This window comes from Dipodomys merriami, unplaced genomic scaffold (assembly GCF_024711535.1).
Source record: "Dipodomys merriami isolate MVZ:Mamm:240054 unplaced genomic scaffold, mDipMer1.0.p SCAF_94, whole genome shotgun sequence".
Classification (NCBI taxonomy): Eukaryota; Metazoa; Chordata; class Mammalia; order Rodentia; family Heteromyidae; genus Dipodomys; species Dipodomys merriami.
This window is the reverse complement of record NW_027206557.1, coordinates 2,521,544-2,547,895: the sequence shown is the minus strand read 5'-3', so window position 1 is coordinate 2,547,895 and position 26,352 is coordinate 2,521,544. Positions and strand designations below refer to the sequence as shown.

The 26,352-nt window shown below is 40.1% G+C and overlaps 1 protein-coding gene across 1 annotated transcript in view; it reads left to right on the top strand.

Moving 5' to 3' along the window:
* Positions 1-26,352, top strand: part of Npsr1 (neuropeptide S receptor 1) — a 100,390-nt gene that overhangs the window by 52,612 nt on the left and 21,426 nt on the right. Inside the window, exons 3-5 of the mRNA XM_070014184.1 lie at positions 7,229-7,332; positions 22,725-22,818; positions 24,477-24,678. Of these exons, the coding sequence (XP_069870285.1) occupies positions 7,229-7,332; positions 22,725-22,818; positions 24,477-24,678 (400 nt within the window). The remainder of the gene's footprint in view (positions 1-7,228; positions 7,333-22,724; positions 22,819-24,476; positions 24,679-26,352) is intronic.

Here is a 26,352-nt window from a genome sequence, read left to right as displayed (position 1 = left end):
CATAAAAGATGTGCTATGAGTATATTTTATATAGTAAAAAGAAGGTGCATAAAATCAAATAATAGTTTCAGCCTTATATTAAAGATGGGACAAATACATGTACATCTGTGTTTTGTATTAAAATGCTTTAAACTAAGCTTGTATGTATAGCTTATTTCTTTATTTTTTTATTGTGAAAATACTGTACAGAGGTTAGAATTACATGAGCAAGCTAATGAGTACATTTCTTATCAAGCATTGTAGCCTCCTTTGTTTCCCCTTCCCATCCCTTCCCATCTCCACTCCCTCCCCGCCCCCCGCTCCAAAGATGTAAAGTTCATTTTTCAACATAACATCTTGTACATCTCATTGTTGCAATGGTTCCACTGTATCCCTATTTAAACAATTGGTTTTTTCCCCTTCTCCACAAATTGTACCAACATCAAATACAGTGAAAACAAGGGTTATACTGTGGGGGAGGAACATACAAAGCAACGAAGAAATCATTTTATAAATATGTTAGAAACAATAGCAAGAAAGAAAAACCATTTGAGTCCTTATCTTGGGGTTCATTTCACCTAACATCAACTGATCTGACTATTTCTGCTTGTCCCAGACATATACTAGTTATTGCAAATAAGGGAAACCATGGGACCTATGTTTCTTTGGGCCTGGCTTACTTCACTTAATAAAATTTTTTCAAGTCTTTCCATTTCCTAACAAATGGGGGCAATGCCATTCTTTCTGATGGAGGCATAGAATTCCACTGTGTATATATACCACACTTTCTTTTTTTTATTATTGTGAGAATACCGTACAGAGGAGTTACCACATTTTCTTGATCCATTCATCTACTGAGGGGCATCTGGGTTGGTTCCATATCTTAGCTATGGTAAATAATACTGCAATAGACATAGTTGTGCTGGTAGCTTTAGTATGGTCTTGTTTGTTATCATTGGGGTAAATGCCCAAAAGTGGGATTGCTGGACCATAGTGGAGCTCTATGTGGATTCTTTTGTCTTTTCTTTTCTTTTCTTTTCTTTTGGTACTGGGGATCAAACCCAGGATGTTGCATTTGCTAGACAAGCGCTTTGCCACTGAGCTACAGCCCAGCCTTCTAAGTGGAGTCTTTTGAGGAATCTCCATACTACTTTCCAAAGTGGTTGAACAAGTTTACACTCCCACCAACAATGCAGTAGGGTTCCCTTCTGTCCACATCCCCTCCAGCATCCGTTGTTGTTAGAGTTCTTGATAATAGCCATTCTAACTGGGGTGAGGTGGTATCTCAGTGTTGTTTTGATTTGCATTTCTTTTATGGCTAGGGAGGTTGAGCATTTCTTCATGTGTCTATTGGCCATCCTTCTTTCCTCTTCAGAAAAGGTTCTCTGTACGTCTTTAGCCCACTTATTTATTGGGCAGTTGTTTCTTTGAGGATTTGTTGTTGGGGGATTTAATTTTTTGAATTCCAGGTATATTTTAGATATGAGACTCTTGTCCGTTGTATGGCTAGTGAAGATCTTCTCCTAATCTGTGGGCTTTTTTCTTTAGTCAATGTTTTGATCCATTGATCAGTTGCTGGTATCAATGGGCTAATTGAGAAGGTTTCTCCCCATAGAATGAAATTGTAATCAGATGAGAAAATGATCAGACTAAATGGAAGACAGAAAGCTGCCAGACATCAGAAGAAGCCATTTAAAGTTTGTGCTATAGACCAGGAAATGATAGACCACAGCCTGTAATGCAGCCTGTAACCTACTTTTTTTCTTTTTTCTCTTTTTGATCAGTCATTTGGTTTAAACTCAGGACTTGGGTGCTGTCCCTGAGTTTTTGTGCTGAAGGTTAGCATTCTACCACTTTCAGAACACAGCTTCACTCCCAGTTTTATGGTGGTTCACTGGAGATAAGAGTCTCATAGACTTTTCTGCCCTGGCTGGCTTTGATCTTCAAATCTCAGCCTCCTGAGTAGCAAGGATTATAGGCCTGAGCCACCAGCACCTGGCTTCTGCAACCTATTTTTACAAATAAAGTCTTATTAGTACACAGCCAAACATATTCAGTCCAGACTCGTCTCTAACTGCTTCAAAAACATCATGGCAGAATTGACTAATTGTTGCAGATACTGTATGCAGATACATAGGAAGGTTGAGTCCCTGCCTGAAGAAATGCCATAGGAACCTTTCTTCCAGCCTATTTTCTTCTCTCAACAGAAACATTAGCTACTATGAGGCCAAGCATCGGCCCCCAGAGCACAGGTTAAAGGCAATAACAACAAAAACAGCAATAATAATAACAACAACAACAACAATAATGATAGAAATCCCTTGCATCTTGAGGAAAGACACAAGAGATGGCCATTTCGGTACAATTAGAAGTTTCCTATTGCTAGAAGAGGGTCTGAACATGCCCCATAGGCAGGACCCATTACAGACCCAATGCAGAAGTTTTATTTTCATGGGAGGAAGATTTAGCATAGTTAAGAATGGCAGCATTTCTGGGTGCCAGTGGCTCAGGCCTGTAATCCTAGCTACTCAGGAAGCTGAGATCTGAGGATTGTGGTTCAAAGTCAGCCCATGCAGGAAAGTCCGTGAGACTCTTATCTCCAATAAACCACTAGAAAACCGGAAGTGGTGCTGTGGCTCAAGTGGTAGAGCTCTGGCCTTGAGCTGAAGAGCGAAGGGACAGCGCCTAAGCCCAGAGTTCAAACCCCATGACCGACCAAAAGAAAGAATGGCATCATCCACAGTGACCAGAAACACAGGTCTGCATATGACTAAGGTTGAGATGGAACAGAAGACAAACCTTACACCATCACCTTAGCAAGCACAGAGTGATTTAGACACGGCTGGAATCAGAGAGTGCAGGGTTAAAGCTTTCTGGCATCTCCCCTTTAATAGAACATCCAAAATTTTGCTTAGATGGCAGACACAGAACTGTATATAGAAGCTCCTAAGAGATAAATAAAAAATAGTATTTTTCCCTCAAAGTGACCATACCTCTCTATGACTATTCAAGTGAAGTATTGAATCAATCTACTCCTGAACTGAACCAGGTTTAGTTTTGCCTCAGTTCCTTGTTGACTTTCAATAAGATGTAAATTGTCGAAAACCCCAATTAAAATCTAAGCTCATCGGGGTCTCATTTTAGCTAACTTTAATGGCTTGTACTCTAAGAGCCAGTCATCTACCAGGGACATTCAACCATTGAACTTCTCTGTTTCATCTTAATGAAGCACAGCTCAATTCTGCATCATTCTCTATCTTCCTGATCTCCTGTTTACATACACTAGAAACTCATTGTCTCTTTCTCAACTCTGCTCAGTTCCCTAAATAATATAAATGACAAGTTCAGCATTGGACCTACCAATTAATCTTCTCCACAGTGACTAAAGACATTGACTTAGAATTCACATTTGAAGACATAAATGTTCCCTATCTCTTATGGAATAAAGAAAAGAATGTAGGTTCCTTAAAAGGTCCAGATTCTTGGTGGGTCTTCACATCATCTCCTGCTACCTCCGGTTCCTGTTCTTAGTACTAGCAATGACAGACAAATGTTGTTTTCCACACACAGCCTTATCTATCATTTTTCTTACCTAGATAGCTTTGCTCCTACCCTTACCTGCAGCTATGATCAAGATCCTTCACCTCCTTCTCCCTCAACCCACCCTTACTGGTCCTTTCAAGTTTTTCTCTGCTGTCTCCTTATTCTTGGCTTCCCACCCCCCTCCCCTCCACTCATGTTTGTCATCCAAGCAAGAATGCACATTCTCTTGTATAAGACACCCTCAGAGAAGCAACAAAGCCTGCTGGCTAGTAGTCTGCTTTGGTTTTTCTGAGTGTTACCACATCCTAGGCTCATTTACAGAGCACATTTTTTAAAAGCAGGAGTAATATATGGATGTGTTTAGACCTTTAAAGTGTGCCCTTTGTTCCCAAAGCCCTCTTAATTACCATTTAGGAGCAGTTTATTTGCAGTGTACATCATTACTTAGGTAACTAAATGGCTTTTTACTGATCAGATCTATCTAGCATCATTTGCTTAATAGCAACTAACAAACCCAATTGCATAACTCCTCAGATGGTTTGCTCCCAGAAATAAGCTTATTTAGGAGGATGCTTATGGAGGAGGAGTTGTTCATTTGACTACTTAGGTCTTGAGAAACGTCAGTCTGTTTTCCTTTATTTTTCAATTAAACAGTGAGTAAATCACAAGGGAATACCCATGTGCCTTCTCACCCCCATATCCTGCTCATTCAGTCAGCCCATTCTCCCAGTAAAAGCATCCTGCAGCTCCTATTTGACCAGCCACAACCCACAATGCTCAAGACCCCGCCCACATCTGCCTTTCTCATTTGTCACCTGCCAGAACTGCTATGGGATTTGTCTTCTCCAAGCTTTTGATCCATCTGTTGTATGCAATTCTCGGGTGCTGGCTGAAACTTCTTAGCATTGTTTCTGGTACAGAAACAAGAACAGGCAGACACAGGTTGGGTGCCATATCAGCTGAGGCCATTCCTTCCTCTAGCTCTTGTCTCTGGGACCTATACACCAGCACCACAGAAGGATCTGATTCCCTCCACTTCACTGTGAAGGGTGGACTGCTGTCCTGTCATTCTAGCATTGCCTTTAAGCCGCACTTCCTCTGATCCTAAGGAGGCCATTCCAGGGTTCTAGAAGAAGAGCATCTTCATGGTGGTATGTCATGTGGCATGAACAACGGGTTCCAGGGTCCTGAGTTCAATCCCACACTCCCTTCTCTCCGATGTTTTTTCCACTAATCGATAACACACTGTGTGTTTCCATTCCAGTTAGGAAACTGGTGTTGTGAGTGATGTTGGTGATAGCTTGTAGTCGGATAAGTATACAATTGGTAGGATGTACAGCTATTCCATGCAGAACGGAGAGGAAACAATGTTAACTTGACCCAAAGAATCCAGTTGGTCTCCTCAAGAAACAGTCCCTGCTAAGGGCCAGTGACTCATGCCTGTAATCCTAGCTACTCAGGAGGTTGAGATCTGAGGATGGCGGTTCAAAGCCAGCTGGGGCAGGAATGTCCATGAGACTCTTTTTTTTTTTTCTTTTTTTTGCCGGTCATGGGGCCTGAACTCTGGGCCTGGGCGCTGTCTCTCAGCTCTTCAGCTCAAGGCTAGCGCTCTACCACTGGAGCCACAGCACCACTTCCGGCTTTTTCTGTTTATGCGGTGCTGAGGAATTGAACCCAGGGCCTCATGCTTGCAAGGCATGCACTCTACTGCTGTGCTACCTTCCCAGCCCTGTCCATGAGACTCTTATCTCTAATTAACCACCAGAAAATGAAAAGTGTTCCATATCTTAGCTATGGTAAATAATGCTGCAATAAACATAGTTGTGCTGGTAGCTTTAGTGTGGTCTTGTTTGTAAACATTTGGGTAAATGCCCAAAAGTGGGATTGCTGGGTCATAGGGGAGGTCTATGTGAAGTCTTTTGAGGAACCTCCATACTGCTTTCCAAAGTGGTTGAACAAGTTTACACTCCCACCAACAATGAAGTAAGGTTCCCTTCTGTCCACATCCCCTCCAGCAGCCCCTCAGTAGATGAATGGATCAAGAAAATGTGGTATATATATACAATGGAATTCTATGCCTCCATCAGAAAGAATGACATTTCCCCATGTGTTAGGAAATGGAAAGGCTTGGAAAAAATTATATTAAGTGAAGTAAGCCAAGCCCAAAGAAACATAGGTCCCATGGTTTCCCTTATTTGCAATATCTAGTATATGTATGAGTCAAGCAGAAAAGGTCAGATAATGTGATGTTAGGAAAATGAACCCTTAGATATGTATTTAAATGTTTTTTTTCTTTCATGCATTTGTTTCTAACTCATTTATAAGATTATTTCTTTGTAGCTTTGTATGTCCCTCCCCCACAGTATAACCCCTGCTTTCACTGTATTTGATGTCAGTATAACTTGTGAAGGAGATGGGGAAAAACAAGTCATTTAAGGATACAGGTGGACCCGATGCAACTATGAGAAGTACAAGTTGTCATGTCAAAAACGAACTTTACAACTTTGGTGCGGGGGGGGGGGCGGGAATTGGGGGGAGGAATGGGGGGACGGGGGGAGGCTGGGAAGGGATGTGAAAGGTAAACAAAGGAGGAGGCTGCAATGCTTGATAAGTAATGTACTCATTTTCTTGCCCATGTAATTGTAACCCCTCTACAGTATGTTCACAAAAAAAATTAAAATTAAGAAAATAAATTACAAAAAATAAAAAAAAAAGAAAATGAAAAATGTCGCTGTGGCTCAAGTGGTAGAGTGCTATCCTTGAGTTGAAGAGCTCAGAGACAGCCCAGACCCAGAGTTCAAGACCCACAACTAAGAGAGAGAGAGAGAGAGAGAGAGACAGAGACAGAGACAGAGACAGAGACAGAGACAGAGAGACAGAGAGACAGAGACAGAGAGAGACAGAGACAGAGACAGAGACAGAGACAGACAGACAGACAGACAGACAGACAGACAGACAGACAGACAGACAGACAGACAGACAGAGGGAGAGAGAAAAAAACAATCCCTTGCTGAGCGCTCATTGCTGTCTCTGCTGCTGGCACTCTGGCTATACTAGGTATAGCCAGTGTTGGCCATGAGTGGCTCTCCTCTTTGTCACTTCATCCCCATCCACATGCCCACCATGTCACCACAGGGCTGAGCAGTGACAAGACTCAGATAATGCCACCTGGACAAGTCATTCTGTTTACATGGCTGTGCAGTGCTTCTAGGAGCTTTCTGATAAAGATTAACATGTGACATCAACATCACACATTGTGCCCACTCCCATTTAATGAAATTCACAGGTGGTGTGCTTGACTGTTTCCAAGGGCAGATGTTGAGAGAAGAGAAATCTGAGGAAAAGGAGACTAGAATTGTGGGTAGAGAGATTAGAGATCGAATCTGTAAAGTAAAAGGTAGAAGAGGAATTCTGAGTTAGCCTTTAGTGTCTTCAATTTTGCCTTCTTTACCACAGTTCTCCTCTTCTGTGATCTCAAAGGTCAGCTGTATGATGAGTTTGATTCCACCTAAGGCACCATTGAAATCCTTCCTGGGTGGTTACAGCTCCAATATTATAAGCCCAAGGACCCTTGCTTTGCTTCCCTATTCCTCAGTGGCCAGGGACAAAACAAGACAAAATAAAATCTCTCCCAGAGTCATCTCTACAGCATCAATACCCACATCTTGATGAGAGACTGAGATTAAGCAGTGTGTATTTTTGCTAGACTCTTTCACAGGGCTGGTCAACATCCTGACAGATATTATTTGGCGTTTCACTGGAGATTTCATGGCGCCTGACCTGGTCTGCCGAGTGGTCCGATACTTGCAGGTATGTGACACATTCTAGAAACCATGAGCCCTATGGCCAAACGGTCATAACCGCTGGCACTTAGCCTTTTCCATGAATAAAATGGTATCAAACTCCTCACTCCTCTGCAACCAACTACCCAATTCTTTCCTGTGAAAGGACCAACAGAGTTTGTACCGTTCCCAAAATGTAATTGTATTGTTAAAAATGATGCATTCATGATTATTAATAATAAGACAATACAAAGAAGCAATTACAATACAAAGAGCTCATATTTCAAGCATGAAGTAGAGTTTATTTATAAGTCAATAGCTAAAAAAATTGCCAATAAAACTTCCAATAAAATTATTGCCAATAAAATTGTTCTCCAAAAGAAATTGCCAATCAAATTCACCTCACCTTTTACCTCTCAAATTAACCCAGCACTGTGGTTTTTGTTGTTAGAAAACGTGGACAAATTGTTAGAAAATAAGTATTAGCTTTTTGAGTCCCACCTAAACTGCACTTTTTTTCAAAGATCTATTGACACTTGAATTTCTTCTTCTCTACATTATTATCCTCATTCAATTACTGCAGATGGATGCTATCTTATGAGTTTTCCTAAGAGCTACTTTTTGATTGAAGGTAATTATTCCATGTGGCCTGTCAATAAAATTCAATGGAAATCACAGATTTTAAATGTTTGAAATATGGCTTTGTAATTTAAATAAGTTATTTAAATTTTAAATAATTTAAATAAATAATTTTAAATAAGTCATATTTGAAATATGTCTATGTGGCCTAAAGTATTACATTTATCATATACTTCTACTATTGACCCATCATCATATATTGATACATCATATATTCATCGACAGATTATTTATGTATATTATATAAATTAAAATAATTTAGCTATATATTGAAAGATTGGGCCAGTGGATAATCAATGTTAGGACTGATGTACTCTGAGATCTTAACATTGTTTTCCATTAATATATTTCTATTAAAATAGTGTCAGGCCCACACTACTATAACTTTATAGAAGTAGAATGCATTTCCAGAAACTTCCACCCTGCTAGATTTCCATTGTTATTAGGAACTTTTTTTAGGATCTTTGTATCTACATTCAGAGCAAAGATCATGCTTTTCACTTGTCTTATCATTTGGTGTTCTATCTTCAGAATTCAAAATTCTTTTCTGATATAAATATAGCCTTAAAAGTCTGTTGGATGTGAAAGAGCCCTTACAACCACATAAGGAAGTTACTTTCTCATGAGTAGGTTTTTGTTTTCTGTTTGATTTGTTGTTTACAACATATTCCAATTTCTTCTTGGGGGTTTTGGTAGATAAATACTTTTAGTTGCTTACTATATTAGTAATCAATTACTGAGAAGCAAATTACAGTAAAAGTGCTAGAAACAATGAAATGTTTAAAACCACTAAGCATCTCCCCATTTCTATTAACCATGAATTCAGGAGTAGCTTGGCTGGGCAGCTTGGATAAAGGCTTATCATGTCCAAGGTTTCATCAAGTGTTTCAAGGCCCTGGAGTTAATGGAGAGCCAGCCTGGGCAAGGCAACTCACATGCAAGGTGATTGCTCAGAAAGCTGGCCCTTAGTCCTGTCAGGATTCCCAAATCTCCAATCAGTTTCTCAAAGGACTTCTTGAGTATCATCCCAGCATAGAAGGAGGATTTCCCATGAATAATCTCTTTGTGTAATTGCAATGGTCATTGAGTGAGCACAATGGAAGAGGCAATGTACTTCCTGAAGTAGCCTTAGAAATGACATGCCACAGCTTCCATGTTGTTCCTTCTGGTCGCACAAGCCAGCGCTGACTGATACACAGAGCAGCAACCACACATGCCTGCACCAGGAAGCAAGGATTCTTAGGGACATGTTTAAGGCTAGCAACTGCATACACCTTTATATTTTTCAAGAGCTTATTAAAACCCATGATGTCCTAATTGTCAACTTAAGCATCTTAATCACCCCAAAGCATTCAGGTCAGTACATTTGTTTTAATCACATTTACAATGAATATTAAGATAATACTATACATAAAATATGGGGCTGGGAAGGTGGCTCAGTGGTAGAGTGCTTGACCTGCATGCATGAGGCCCTGGGTTCGATTCCTCAGCACCACATAAGCAGAAAAAGCCAGAAGTGGTGCTGTGGCTCAGGTGGTAGAGCACTAGACTTGAGCTGAAGAGCTGAGAGACAATGCCTAGGCCCAGAGTTCAGGCCCCATGACCGACAAAAAATCATAGAGACAGCAGAAATGGTTAAGAAAGAAACACTAAGAATTCCTCAATAAAGATGGTAAGAGTGCTTGCAAAAAAAAATTTAAGCCAGAGTTAAATATTGTAGGCCTCTAGAAATTAACCAAGGGCTTGTAACAATTGAGGGAGCATGTATGCAAGAAAGTGGGTAAATCTCAGTTGGAGAAAATGAGCCTTGTGCTGTTTTAGCTTGCATTATTCTCATCCCTCAGGATCTAGCTCTGTGGTCGCCTTGAATTAACAGCTCTTGTTCACAGTAAAAATAGTCTGGCAGCCGCTGGAGAGAGTAGAAAGGGGCAGAGCTCTTTCAAAGCCTCATTCCCAGAAATCTGCCATTATTTGGCACGACTGACAGTTCCTTGGAAGACCCCACTTGCAAAGCTGTCTGTATTTTAATTTATTCAGAACTTGCCAACTGTGAAAACCAAAATAAATACAGGCCAATGATTAAGTTCACAGATGCCTGAGTTATAGTTGAGGAAAACAATGGGCTAAGCAACTCATAAAAATGAAATCTGGGACATGAGAAGTTTGTGGAGATTTTGAAAATGTCTGAGACATTATTCCTGGAACCTCAAAGACCAAGAATTTGCCCATGACTAAGCTTGTTCAAGAAGAAATACAGAAGCTTCAAAGCTACTGCCCTTGACTGACCTTGAGGTCTTTCACACACTCTAACATTCTTTGTGATATAAAATGGGTTTTGTTTTGTTTTGTTTTGCCAGTCGTGGGGCCTGAACTCTGGGCCTGGGTACTGTCCCTCAGCTCTTCAGCTCAAGGTTAGTGCTCTACCACTTGAGCCACAGTGCCACTTCTGGCTTTTTCTGCTTATGTGGTGCTGAGGAATCGAACCCAGGGCCTCATGCATGCAAGGCAAGTGCTCCACGACTGAGCCACCTTCTCAGCCCTATAAAATGTTTTTTAAAAAAATTGGTACTATTTTAGTTTTCTATAGGTGTTTAACCAATTTTGCCAGCACCATTTACTGAAGAGGCTGCCTTTATTCCATTCTATCTTTATGGCTCCCTTATTGAAGATTAGGTGGCTATTGGTCTGTGGGTTCATTTCTGGGTCTTGGATTCTATTCCATTGGTCTTCAGGTCTGTTCTTGTGCCAGTACCAAGCTCTTTTGATTACTATGGCCCTGTAGTAGAGTTTGAAGTCTGGTATTGTTATTCCTCCAGCACTGTTCTTTCTGCTAAGGATTATTTTTGCTATTTGGAGTCTTTTATAAACACCTGTAGGATACTAAAATTAGATCCTTATATATCATCTTGCACCAGAATCAACTCCAAATGGTTCGAAGACTTCAAAGTAAAAGCAGATACCCTGAAAACATTGCAAGAAGGAATAGGAGAAACTCTAGGGCTCCTTGGCACGGGCTGAAATTTTCTTAATAAAGACCCAGAAACACAACAAATCACAGAAAGGTTGGACAAATGGGATTGCATGAAACTGCAGAACTTCTGCATGGCAAAGGACATAGCTAGCAAGATCAATAGAAAACCCACGGATTGGGAGAAGCCCTTCACTAGCTATACAACAGATAAGGGTCTCATATCTAAAATATACTTGGAACTCAAAAAATTAAATCCCCCAACAACAAATCCTCAAAGTTACAACCACCCCATTAACAAGTGGACTAAAGACTTAAAGAGAGACTTCTCTGAAGAGGAATTAAGAATAGCCAATAGACACATGAAGAAATGTTCAACTTCTCTGACCATAAAAGAAATGCAAATCAAAACAAACATTGAGATTCCACTTCACCCCAGTTAGAATGGCTAGAATCAAGAAATCTAATAACAGCAGATGCTGGAGGGGATGTGACCAAAAGGGAACCCTACTGCATTGTTGGCGGGAGTGTAAACTTGTTCAACCACTTTGGAAAGCAGTATGGAGGTTCTCAAAAGACTCCACATAGAGCTCCCCTATGACCCAGCAATCCCACTTTTGCGCATTTACCCAAACGATCACAAACAAGGCCATACTAAAGCTACCAGCACAACTATGTTTATCGCAGTATTACTCACCATAGCTAAGATATGGAACCAATCCAGATGCCCCTCAGTAGATGAGTGGATCAAGATAGATAGATAGATAGATAGATAGATAGATAGATAGATAGATAGATAGATAGATCTTATATCTACATATATGTGTGTGTGTGTATATATATATATACACTCTCTCTATATATATATATACACTCTCTCTCTCTCTCTCTCTCTCTCTCTCTCTCTCTATATATATATATATATATATATATATATATATATATACACTCTATGCTTCCATCAGAAAGAGCAATGCCAGCCCATTTGTTAGAAAATGGAAAGACTTGGGAAAAAATCATATTAAGTGAAGTAAGCCAGTCCCAAAGAAATTTAGGTCCCATGTTTCCTTTATTTGCAATAATGAGTATACATATAGGATAATCTTATCAAATGAGCTGAAAAGCTTAAAAGCTATGTACATATGTCCATATAAGATGATGCTAAGTGAAATGAACCCCAAGACAAGAGGTCTGCCTTTGTTGTTATCGTTTTAAATGTTCTATGGGATTCCTTTTTGTTTCCTTTCTATGCTATTCCTCCTATGGTATATCCTCTGTTGTCATTGTATTTGATTTTGGTACCCTGTATCTTGTATATACAGTTGTCTAATCTGGGGAGGGGAAGGAGAATAACAAAATGCTGAAACAAGGACACAGGATGACCCATTGCAATAATGATACCCACAGGACAGTATATTGGAAATGAACTTTACAACTTTGGGCAGGGGGATGGGATGGGGTGGGGAGGAGTGTGGGAAGTGGGGGAGGGAAGGGATAATGGGACAAGAAGGAAAGGGGTAACAATGATTGGCAAGTTATGTACTCATTGCCTTACTCCTGTAACTGTAAACCCTCTGTACAGCATCTTTACAATAAAATAAAATTTTTAAAAAGAACAAAGAAAAAAAACTATTAAAGAAAAACCATATCCTAACCACATGCATATATTCCGTATGTAATATTTTAGAATTATAGATATCCTGTGTTTAGTGTTTATTTGTTCCCATACATAAATATTTTATATGTATTTCAAAAAATTGATATGAAAAGAAAGTACAGCAATTCAATAAGTCTATATCAAGTCTACAGCCAACATCAGACTCCACTGTGAAACATGGAGTGCTCGCTCTCTGAAGTCAGGAACAAAGAAGCCACTCTCATGACTTCTATTCAACATCAGAATGGGAGTCCTCGCAGGAGCACTTAAGCAAGAGAAAGAAATAAAGGACTTCCAAAGCAGAAATGAAGACGCAAAATTGCCTGTTTGTAGGTAAGATGATCTTACAAATAGAAAAATCTGAAGACTACACAAATTAGTTATTAATAAGTTCACAGAATATAAAGAAGAATTTCCATATACAAATAACAAAAAAGAAATCAATGAAAAAAATGAAATCAAATGAAAAAAAGAAATCAAGAAAACAATCCTATTTCTAACACCTATAAAAGCACATAAGAAATTATTTATAAATAAATTTAACCAAGGAAGTGACAGATCTAAATACTGATTATACTAAAATATTGACTAAAGGAGTTAAAGATGATACAGGTAGATAGAGATATAGTTCACATCCGTAAATTAGAAGAATTCATATTGTAAAAATGTTACTGAACATGATTTATGGATTCAGTGCAATCTCACCAAAACTCCAATGGCACTTTTTCAGGCTGGGCATTGGCTCATGCCCATAATCCTAGTGACTCAGGAGGATGAGTTATGAGGATTTTGGTTCAAAGGCAGCCCAGGCAGGAAAGTCCATGAAATTCTTATCTCCAATTAGCACTAAAAAGCCAGAAATGGCATTGTTGTTCAAAGTGGCAAAGTGCTAGCCTTAAGAACAAAAACTCAGGGACAGTGTCCAGGGCCTGAGTTCAAGTCCCAGGACTGGCAGGAAGAAGGAAAAGAAAAGAAAAGAGAAAAGGAAAGAAAAGAAGGAAGGAAAGAAGAGAAAACACAGTCTTAAAATACATATAGAACCCAGTCAAATCAGTACTGGACAAGGAGGATAAAGCAGGAGGCATAATACTACTTGACTTCAAAGTACATGCCAACACTAAAGCTACTGGTACAATCATGTTCAGTGCAGCCATTATTTACCATAAGCCAAGATATGGAATCAGCCCAGATGCCCCTCAACAGATGAACAGTTCAAGAAAATGTGGTATATATACACAATGGAATTCTACTCATCCATCAAAAAGAATGATATTGTACCATTCATAAAGAAATGGAAAGACCTGGAAAAATTACATTAAGCAAAGTATGCCCAACCCAGAGAAACATAAGTTGCATGGTTACTCTCATTTGTGGTAGCCAGCATGTGCCTGTAAATCTACAAGTAAGGGGTTACACATTAATTAACTGAGTACTAAATCAAAGCCCAACAAAATAAATACCAGGAAATGAGTACATGCAAGAGGGTAGGATGGGGCCGAAAGGAGTTTAAAAGAATGAAGTGGGAGAGGGAAGAGAGTGCAGGTAAGAATTCATCGTGTATATACCACAGGATTGAGAAATATTAGGAAAGGAGTGGGTCAGTGAGGGGTCTACATTTTGAAGTGATGTCACAGATCAAGATGCAGCAGTACACATAAACTGCTATGTTAAAGGGAAAAAAAGTAAATATATAACATAAAATTAAGGTAAGTAAGGAAAGGAGTAGGCAAGAATGTTGAAAGGGGTGGCAGTAATCAAAATACACTGTATTCATACACTGCTTTGGTCAATGGCAGCTCCTTTGTAAAACTACTAAAAGATAATAAAAATATTCAAAAAATAAATTAAAATAAAAAATACAGTACAGATCTGTAAGAATCAGAACAGTATGATACTTGCATAAAAGAATACAATAAAACAATAGAACAAAAAAGATACCCCAAATAAATACATTTATTGAGTTTCATTTAATTCCCAACAAAAATGAGAAGAACACACAATAGGCAAAGGATGGTCTGTTCACTGATAGCACTGGGAAATCTGGATAGTCACATAAAGAAGAATGACATTAAAATCCAACCACATTGACTCATACCTGTAAACTTAACTATTCAGGAGGTGGCAGTTGGGTTGATCTCAGTTCCAGGCCAACTTGGTTGAAAACTTAGCAAGCTTCCACCTTAACAAACAAGCTGGAAGGGGTGCTGTGGCTCAAGCGGGAGAGTGCTCGCCTTAAGTTGAAGAGCGCAGGGACAGCGCCCAAGCCCAGAGTTCAAGCCCCACGACCAACCAAAACAACAAGCTGAGTATCTTGCTTCCAATCTGAATCCCAACCAGCATAAGACAGAACACAGATAGAGACCATAAACTGGCAAAAATGCATTGTAAGAGCTTATTTATTTTTTTAAAAAGCCCCCAAACTAAAGCAAATATAAGGTTAGGGTGACTCAAGTAGTAGAAAATCAACTTAATTGCAAGTGCTTGGGTTTAAAACCCTGTATGGCAATAAATAAATCCATTAAATGAAATGAAATGAGACCTTTATTGCCCACCATACATAAGAATAAATTCTGAATAGACTAAACACTTACAAAATAGCTAACATAATAAAACTACTAGGAAAAAAAAAAAACAAGGAAATCTTGACATTTGCCTAGTCAAGGATATTTGAGCTATATGTAATTCTAAAAGCACAGGTAAACAAGAGGCACAAATGAGATTGCATCAACCTGAACAAGCTTCCTTCACAGCAAAGGGCACAATAAAGGATGAGAGAGCACATTAGCAAACCCTGTATCTAACAAATGTGTTGGTATCAAAATACATATGGAATTCCACCCACTCAAGAGTACTACAGTTTGAGTGTGGTTGAATTTTGCCCTTCCCAGGATTGACAGAATTAGAAACTTGGACCTAACACAGGCAGTACAGGGAGCAGCAGGCCCTGTGGGAGTTGCTATGGCATTATACCTGAGGCCGGATCACTGATAAGCTTACTTAGGGGGAGGGGGGAGTTGGGAATGTGGGAAGGGAAGGCATGGTAGGGGAAAAACAAAGGAGGGGTAACAATGCTTGATGGGGAAATGTACTCATTACCTTACTCATGTAACTATAACTCCTCTGTAATATATATATATATATATATATATATATATATATATATATATATATATATATATATGTGCTTACTTGGTTCCTGTGGCTGGAAGGTCAAACAGCATGGGGCCTAGTGCTCTGTTAAAACCTTCTTTTGCCCTCTTCCCTTCTCCTTCTTCCTTACTTCCTCCCTCTCCTGTCCACTTCCCCTTCTACCACCCCAGCTGCATCACAACATAAGGAAAGGGAAGAAATAAAAATGGCCACATGCAGAAGGCAACAGAGCGTCTAACCTCTCTTTAAGGGTAATAAATTAGGAGTTTTTCTCCTAAAACTGGAAATGAAAGAGGCATGCCCCTCTTGTTGCTCTTGCTCAACACAGTATTAGAAGCTCTGCTAATTCTGTGGGCTACGAAGAAGAGGAAATAAAGAAAACACTTACAGATTGGAAACGACGTAGTTAAAAATGCCTTTAATCTTAAATCAACATTTTGAAAGCAGGCAGGCAAACAACAACCATAAAAACCAGCAGGACTACAGGCAATATAGAATGGCTAAGAAAATATAATGTTAATATTCAACAGACAATGTTTATATCAATAAAAATTCAACTTGAAATTAAAAACATTGTCTGTTGAATATTAACATTATATTTTCTTAGCCATACCTGTAATCCTAGCTACTAAAGAAACTGAGATCCAGATAGAACTAGCCTAGGCTGGCGTCAGGGTAGAAAAGTCCATGAGGCTCTGTGTCTAATCAGAAAAATGATGGCGTAGAAGTGTGGCTCAGGTGGTGGAGCGCTAGCCAAGCAAGTATGTCAAGCAAGTGCAAAGCTTTAAAAAGCTCTTGGAAAAATAACTCAGATACCTAAATAAATGGAGAGTGTCTCATCTTCATGGATAGGAAGACAATATTTTTTCTACTCTGCCTCTATATGATCTGAAATTCAGTATTAATCAAGATCCCAGCAAATTATTGTATGGACATAGATAAACCCTAAAATTGAGGAACACTAGAAACACTGGACTTTATTTTTTTTTAACTTATCAACTAGCTGAGTGCCAGTGGCTCACACCTGTGATCCTAGCTACTCAGGAGGCTGAGATCTAATGATCACGGTTCAAAGCCAACCAGGGCAGGAAAGTCTATGAGACTCATCTCCAATTAGCCATCAGAAAATCAGAAGTGGTGCTGTGGCTCAAGTGGTACAGCGCTAGCCTTGAGCTGAAGAGCTCAGGGATAGCATCCAGGCCTAGAGTTCAAGCCTCCTGACTGACAAAAAAACCCAAATAAACAAAAAACAAATAAACAAAAATAACTATCAACTTGTCTACACAGAACACTGCTTAAAAGAATTAAGATACAACCTGTTTCCAGGTCCCATTGCTCACAGTCCTAGTGGCTTTTCCTTTGTCTTTATTAAACAAACTCTTTACAACTGTGAAGGGGAAAAATAATTCAATCTATAGAATGGAAAATTTTTTAAAATATGTTTTACAGAGAATTTGTATCCAAAATGCACCAAAAAACTCTTAAAACACAAACTACCCACTTACAAATAGGTAAAAGATCTGAAGACACCTCTGTAAAAATAACAAATGGCTGGGTATGGGTGGCTCATGCCTGTAATCCTAGCTACTCAGGAGGCTGAGATCTGAGGAACAAAGTTCAAAGCCAGCCCTGGGAAGAAAGACCATGAAACTCTCAACTCCAATTAATAAAGAAATGAAGAAATCTGGAAGTAAGACTGTGGATTAAGTGATAGAGTGCTAGTCTTGGCCACAAAAGCTTGGGGACAGCACCTAAGCCCTGAGCTCAAGAACCAGGAATGCCATACACACAAAAACATGGCAAATGTATACAGAATATTCAACATTATAAATAATGAATTACATATTAAAACAAAGATTTGCAACTAAGTATCTGTTAGATAAATAATCATTCAAAATAATCTGTCAGTAGCAAATGTAGGTGAGAATGTAGATTAATGGGAGCACTTCTTTGTTACTGATAGAATTTCAAAAATGATACAGCCAATTTGGGAGATAATTTTGAAGTTTCTTCCAGTCAAGTGTCCTCTTACCACCCATTCCAGCAACTGTGATCCTAGTCATTTGTGCAATTGCCTTCCACAATTTATGTCCACACAGAAACATGTGCATGAATATACAAAGAAGACATTTATAGCAATAATTCAACTGTCCCTCAAACCGTTGAATGAATAAACAGTTAGACACCTACAATGTAGAATTACAAAATGAACATATATTCATTGCTGCCTGAATCCACTCTTCACCTTTTTATATACAGTGATTCTAACTATATTACATTCTCAAAAAAAAAAAAAAAAGTGCCGAGCACTGGTGGCTCACACCTATAATCCTAGCTACTCAGAAGGCTGAAATTCAAGGATCACAGTTCAAAGCCAGCCTTGGCAGCAAAGTCCACGAGACTCTTATCTCCAATTAACCCCACAAGAAAACCGGAAGTTGCGCTGTGACTCAAGTGGTAGATTGCTAGCCTTGAGCTGAAGAGCTGAGGGACAGCGCCCAGACCCAGAGTTCAAGCCCCACAATCGACAAAAAAATAAAAAATAAAAAAAAATTAAAAAGTGGCTCCTGGGAATATGGAGGAAGAAATTAGGCAAAGATAAAACACAGGGGATTTTTAAGTCAGAGAAATTCTTCTGCATAACAATGTAATGAAAGAAACATGACATTATGCATACCTAGATCCATAGAATCATACAAGACAGTGAACCTTAATGTAAACCAGGATGTGTAGTTAATAGTAATGACTCAATATTGACTGGTCAGTTTTGGTTATTGTTGTTTTTCTTTTTGTGCCAGTCCTGGGGCTTGAACTAAGGGCATGTGCACTGTTCTTGAGCTTTTTGTTTTTTTTTTTTTTTTCTCAAGGAAAGCACTCTACCATTTGAATTACAGCTCCACTTCTGGATTTTGTTTGTTTGTTTTGATTGGTAATGAGAGATAAGACTCTTACAGACTTTCCTGCCCAGGCTGGCTTCGAACCATGATCTTCAGATCTCATCCTCCTGAGTAGCTAGGATTACAGTTATGAGCCACTGGCATATGGCTTGACTGGTCAGTATTCATAAATGTAACATTCTGACACCACACTAATACAAAATAACATAGAAATTCTATGTACTATTTGCAAGCATTTTAAAATAAATATAACTGTTCTAAAAAGCTAAGTATGTATTTTTTTAAGTCAGTCCAAAAATTCTACTTCATTTGACTCCAATCTGGCATTTTTCTAAGTAAAATTTCTTTGTTTCCAGCATTTAAATCTCACTTAGATTTTCTTGGGTTTTGTATTTGCTAGGTCATTTCTGTCAGAATTAAGGGGTGGGTAGCGAGAATTCAGACATATGTCCCAAGGCTGCCATCTGCTCTGCGAATGGAGTCCCATATGTTGTTGACGTGTAGAATTTTCATTGTTGACATTTATGAATTGGCTATAATTGTACTTTGATTTCCTTCTTGACTTGAGTTAATTATGAGGATGTATAAATTTCTAAGTGGTATTTAAAAAAAAACATGGTACTAATTTCAGCTTCATGGCTTGTTTAAAGTATGTGAATTTTTAAATAAGTTTTCTTTCTAGTCTACTGAGGGATTCTCTTTCTTGGTAGATTTTAGCATATAACCATTTAAAAAAACATCGTCAAGGTATATTTACAATAATGGGTGATATTTTTATAAAGTTTAGTTTTTCTGACATACTTATTTGTGTGCATATTTTTCTTCTGTAAAGTTCTAGAGCTTGGAACAATTTTATTACACATTTAGTGATATGTTATATGTTGCATATACCTTTATAAATATTTTATTTTCGTTATTTATTGTGTTTTATCAACATAAAGAATCTGTTACATGTAATTCTATTTGTCTTCAATTTAATTTTTATTATAGAAGTATTGCAATAAATACCTTATTTTAGTTTTTAATTGTTTGATATATCTTTGGATTTATCACCATTTTTTTTGATAGTGCAGGGTTTGGCTCAGGGCCTTGTTCTTATTAGTTAGGTGCTCTACCACTTGAACCATGCCTTTCTGCTTTAGTTATTTTTCCAGTAGCCTTTGCATTCACATTTGAGCCAGCCTGGATTGCAATCTTCCTATTTACACTTACTGAATAGCTGGGCTGACAGGTGAGTACCACCACACTCAACTTTTTTGGGGGGGGTTGGGGGGTCACGGGGCTTGAACTCTGGGCCTGGGCACTGCCCCTACACTCTTCAGCTCAAGGCTAAAGCCTTGAGCCACAGAACCACTTCTGGTTTTCTGGTGGTTTACTGGAGATAAGAGTCTCACGGACTCTCCTGCCTGGCTGGTTTGAACTGTGATCCTCACATCTCTCCTGAGTAGCTAGGATTACAGGTGTGAGCCACCAGTGCCCAGCCACACTCAACTTTTTATTAGTAGAGATATGAATCTCATGAACTTTTTGCCCAGGCTGGCCTCAAACCATGATTCTCCCATCTTAGCCACCCAAGTGCTTAGTAATAGGTGTGAGCCAATGCAGCCAGCAACATCTCTCAATTTGTAAACTTTGAACCCTGTTATATGAGCATAGGTAGCTCACACCTGTAATCCTAGCTACTCAGGAGGCTGAGATCTGAGGATTGCTGTGTGAAGCCAGCCTGGGCAGGCAAGTCCATGAGACTCTGATCTCCAATAAACTATCAAAAAAATGTGAAAGTAGAGCTATGGCTCAAGTGCTAGAGCATTTGCCTTAAGCAAAAGGTGCTTAGGACAGCACCTAGGCTCTGAGTTCAAGCCCTAGCACTAGCACACACACACAAAAATTAAAAAGAATAAGGAAATAAGAACAGGGCACTAAATTGCCAGTGCCACGACTTCATAGCAAACAGAAAGGCCATCCACCAATCAGAAAGACATCTCCAAGGAGCCCAATTTCCCCTATTTTACCCAAAGCCAATGTCTGCAACTGTGAAGATGGCATAAGATGGCTGCAATGGGCTGACCTTCCTGTGGCATGTCTGTGCCACATGCTTTCTCCCTCTGCCATATGTCCTTTCCAATAAACATTCCTATCACCTTCGCTACTATGTTCACATCATGCCTGAATTTCTCATTTGCTACATGAAAGAACTGAGGTCAGACTTGGGTGCCCCAAATTTCTGACCAATATATTTGGTGGCTTGGCCAGGAATTCAGAGATTATGTGTCATCTTCTGACTTGGCTTCATCCACAGGTAACAATGCCTTCCCCTCGGTCATCTGTGGTCAGATGTAATCCTTCTGAATTCATGGATCACAAGCTGAAACGTAATTTTTCTCCCACGGATTGACCTTTTCTTTTCACTTAGCCATCTATCCTCTTTTTCTCTTTTTGTCAACTTTTGTTCAACAGAGAATTTGCTTTCTGTCCTTCAGGGTTTAATCCCCAATCTATTGTTCTTCACAACTGTTCCCTGTATCTCCTACATTAGAGATGAGAAGCATTTGTGATGATATAAATAGAGAATGGAATTGTCCAGATGGTCCCTGGTTTCTGATGAGTTTTAGAGTTTATGATCGTGTGGAAGCATAGCCAGTCTGTTTATCATTTAGTCCAGTGTTCAATAAATTGCATGAGATGTTCAATACTTTATTATAGAATATGCACTATGGTTGGGAGTTTCACCATCTTCAGGCTGATGTACATGTTCTAAGCACATTTATGGCATGTTAAGCTGGGATGTTCCCTGGGCTGGACTTATTAAATGCATTATCAAATTAATATATTCTCAATTTAAATGAGTTTGTTGGGACACAACCCCATTGCACATTAAGATGCAGATGTAGTTGGTTGCTAGGTATTGGCCAGTGAGAAAAGAAATCAGAACAGCCAGGTACAAATTAAAACCAGGTGAATACCAAGAAGAAAGCCTGGCAGTCACCCTTTGCTTCTATCTTTAGGTTCCTCTCTGGTCCACTGTAGATTTAATCCTAAATTTGCAAAGCAAAGTTACAGCTGGAGTCTATAGAAATACCACTTCAAGGTAACTGAAAAAAAATTCCACCCCGGTTATTCCATTTAATTGCATTCTAAATATGTCCCGTATAGGAGAGAAGTTAACGTCTTAGCATTTCTATTTCCTCTTCTGCAGAATAGGCAAATAATACAGTATACAAAATAACTAGAGGGTCTAGCTAAGGTTGCTAAATGAATGGGGAGGAAAAGAAGACTCTGGAACACCTCACCCTCAGGTACATCTCTGCTAGAGAAGTGGAGATTAAGAGGAGAGTTTCTCACTGCACCTGAGCAGATCTGATCATAAATGACTCATTTTGGTCTCATAAGTGACTCATTTCGTCATACTCACACTGACAAAAGGCAAAGGAATTTTTGTTTCTAGTTATTCTGAAATATCAATTGTGGCCGAGATAACTAGTTTAACTTTAAAAGTTAATCGCAAACAAGTATGTTGCAAATGTCAAGAGGGACTGAGCCTGAACCCTGGCATTCCTAGGAAGCCAGCTGAATGAGGAGGGAGTTCTCATCAATGAGTAGTAGCAATGCAAATAGCAGCACAAAGAATTGCAGTCTTGGGCTGGGAAGGTGGCTCAGTGGTAGAGCACTTGCCTTGAATGCATGAGGCCCTGGGTTCGATTCCTCAGGACCACATAAGCAAAAAGAAAAAAGCTGGAAGTGGCGCTGTGGCTCAAGTGGTAGAGTGCTAGCCTTGAGCTGAAGAGCTGAGGGACAGCACCCAGGCCCAGAGTTCTGGCCCCACGACTGGACCCAAAAAAAAAGAATTGCAGTCTGCTCTCCTTAATCCCACACTCATCCCTACCTCCAGTCAATCCCAAGGGTTTTTATTTTTGTTTTGTTTTTGTATTTTTTGTTATTGTGATATACAGTGGGGTTGCAGTTACACAAATAAAGTAATGTGTAGATTTCTTGTCGAACATTATTACCCTCTCCCTCATTTTCTCCCACTTTTCCCTCCCACAAGACACTGTGCATTTTGTGATATACTTTCTCATCTGCACCAAGTCCTGAGTTTCCTCTGCCTTTAGGTTGTGCTGCTCTACGCTTCTACCTATGTGCTGGTGTCCCTCAGCATAGACAGATACCACGCCATCGTCCACCCCATGAAGTTTCTGCAAGGAGGTGAGCAAGAGCTCTCTCACAGCATCATCCTTGAATGGAGGGGGGGGGCTGTTCATTGATACGGTATTCTTAACTGCTCTTCCTTCTCCCCTTTCTTCTCTTTCCCCTTCTCATTTTGTTCTCCTCTATGTCTTTCCACACAACATGGGTTTGATTGTTCAAAAACAGATATAGGAAAGAAATCTTAGGTACTGAGAAAAGGTACTTGTTATTTCCAAGTATAGCTCAAACAGCTGAGGGGTGGAGTTGGCTGGAGTGTGACATTGATCTTGAAGCAAGGTGTCACCTCGTGCCATTACAGCCATGCTGACAAGTGTACCTGCACTAAGAAACAAACTCCAGCCAATGTGTTCATATTCCAGAAACAGACACCTCGATATGTAATCATGGAGTAGCTAGCTGTCTTGCTACTAAGATAAATATGAAATCACCACATGTCACAGTTAGTTATAAAGAGTTTCTACTTGGATTGGAAAAGTAAATAGTCTATATTAAAACAGGTTATATACCACATTTCTTGATCCATTCATCTACTGAGGGGCAACAATGAGCTGTTGAGCTGTACAAGTCATTATGTAGAAAAACGAACTTTACAACTTTGGGGGGGGCAGTGGAGGGGGGAGAAGGGGTTGGGGGGGAGAGATGGGAAGGGATAGGAAGAGGAAACAAAGGAGGAGGCAACAATGCTTGATAAGAAATGTACTCATTATCTTACCCATGTAATTGTAACTCCTCTATACGGTATTTTCATAATAATAATAATAAAATCCTTTAAAAAAAAAGGTTGAGAATTAGTCAATGGTAGAGCATTTGTCTAGAATACATCAGACCCTCCCTGTGTTTGATCCCAGTACTGACAAAAGAAAAAGAGGGGGTTGTGGGGAAGGGAAGGAGATAGAGACAGAAGGAGGAAGGAGAGGAAGGAAGGAAGGAAGGAAGGAAGGAAGGAAGGAAGGAAGGAAGGAAGGAAGGAAGGAAGGAAGGGGGAAGGAGGAAGGAAGGCAGGTAGGCAGGCAAAACAAAAACAAAACTTTTAGTAAATAAAATCTTTATAATCTTAAAAAGCAAAAGTCTTTCTAGAATCATACCAATGGCACAAACGAAAGAAAATAGTTTTTTTCAGTTAAATAAAAAAATGTGTAATTGGTCCTATAAATAATAAGAATCATAAAGGAAGAGGAAGAGAACAAATGGAAGAGATTTCTGTGCCACACCACAGGCAAAGATCTAAAACCCTTTCAAGGGAGAATTTTAGCAAGAAAAAGTCAGGAGGCTCTCAGTCAGAAAACAGGTGAAGGACAAAAGAATCCAAAAGCAAAGAAATACACATACACAGAAGGCGCAGAGAAAATTTCATCTTTTTTTACTTCTAATTAAAGATTGCAAGTCTAAACACATGGATAGGTAATTTTACCAACCAGATAGCAAGGGTACAGGGAGGATCTATCAGGGTTGGGAAAATTCAAGGATAGTCACTTTTGGTGGGAGCTGTACGCACACACCATTCCCCACCACCACCCCCATTTTACACATGAGGAAACTGAAACAGGAGAGGCTCTGGGAGATCCCTGCAGCTCATCTTTTCTTCAATATACCCCAAGTGCGCACCCAGATACTATTTCCAGGTGCCCAGGCTTCTTTTTCTTTCTTTTGAGCAGAAAAACAAGCCAAGGTCCTCATTGGGGTTGCCTGGGTCCTCTCTTTCCTGTTCTCCATCCCTACTCTGATCATCTTTGGGAAAAGGACACTGTCCAATGGAGAAGTGCAGTGCTGGGCCCTGTGGCCAGATGACTCCTACTGGACTCCATACATGACCATCGTGGCTTTCCTCGTGTACTTCATTCCTCTGGTGATCATCAGGTAAGGGGCAGTAGGCCGGGCCCACAGGGAACTGCCCTGATCTGCCAACCTTCCCTCCTCCCTGGTGACCAGGACATTATATTTTCTCTAAAGCCACTAGGGCAGGCTTGAGGCCTCCAAAGGAGAGTCAAGAGGAGAAAGCTGACCCCTACAGGGAATGCATTGTAGGGCTGCTGCCTGCCACCCCAAGTTTGTTGGTAGAACAGTCCTGAGGAATGAGGACTGTTCCTTCCATTTCATGAAAGACAAAACTCAAGCTCAAAGAGGTGAAATAACGGACCTCCTGTCACCCATTATTGAAATCTAGGATTAATTTCATACCCTGTTCTTTCGTCTATATCTTACATCCTTCTAAATACAAGACACTACCAACATCTGGAATCTGACAAATGGAATGACAGACATGTCTAAAATGCATCACCACCACCACCACCAACAACAACAACAAAACCTTTGAGTGTACATGCATAGATATACTAAAAAAAAAAATAAAATAAGAAGAAGAAGGGAGGAGTAGGGTCAGGGAAAGGCAAAAAATGTTTCTTGGGATCCACCACTGAAGGGGAGAATAGGAAAGACCAGCACATGTAGAGGGAGAGGGCAGTAAAGAGAGGGGGGAGAGGGAGGAAGGGAGGGAGAGGGAGAGACAGGGAGAGACAGAGACTGAGACAGAGACACAGAGCCAGAGAGATCCCAGATTCCCACCCCCACCTCCCCTCTTTTCTCTGGAGAACAAGGTATCCTCCATCTTGTTTGTTTGTTTGTTTGTTTGGTGGTGCTAAGGATTGAACAGGGGCCTTGTTGGGTAAGCACTCTAACCCTGAGCTACCACCTCATTCCTCCCTCATCTCTTCACCTAGGCCCAGCCTCAGGTAGGATTATTGTTAGGCTTGGAAAACCAAGTTTGTTGTTTTAGTCTGCCTTTCTTTAGCCACTAAGCTGTTTGAATAGTTTTCAAGCATTTCCTGACATTATATCAATCAATCACCTCTTTGTACTTGCTGCTTCTCTTTGGCCTCGTGAACACGGGGAATGCTGTCCATGGTGGTTGAGCTCCTGAATGGTCCACAAGAGTGGACTGAGACATAAACGATGAAAAGCAAACCTGCTCCTGCTCAAGAGGTGTATAGCAGGAGATGTGACAGCATGGGTCACCACTGGCCAGACCTCTGCCTTCTGAGGCTTTCTGGATATCGCTGATGAATCTGCAAATTAACATCCACCTTTATTTCAACTTTCTGCCCTTCTCTTGGCCTCGGGGCACGTGGGACGAGGCTGGGAGGGAAAGTGAAGGGATTTTAGACAACTAGAGAAAGGCAAGTCTTGGCAGCCAGGTTGGGAGGCCCAGGGAGGGGAGGGCAAGAGGGGAGGCTCTGGCAGGAGCCAAGCCCATGGCTGGCAACATCATGAGGCATCAGTGAGTCCTGTGGCTATCCTCCTTGATTTCCCATCAGTCCCAGCTACCCTTCCCAACAAAGCCCCTGCTGTACCACGCAGAGCTCCCGCCCCCCAGGGGCAGGATCTACCATTGTGTCTCTCTGTCAGAATCCTCTCCTCCTCCTCCACATTCACTAGGGTTTGTTTTTTGTGCCAGCTCCTCCAAGCCTCATGCTGCAGCTTGACCTCCACGTCCTTGAAAAGGCAAAGCTAAATTTGTTGGCAATGAAATTTAAG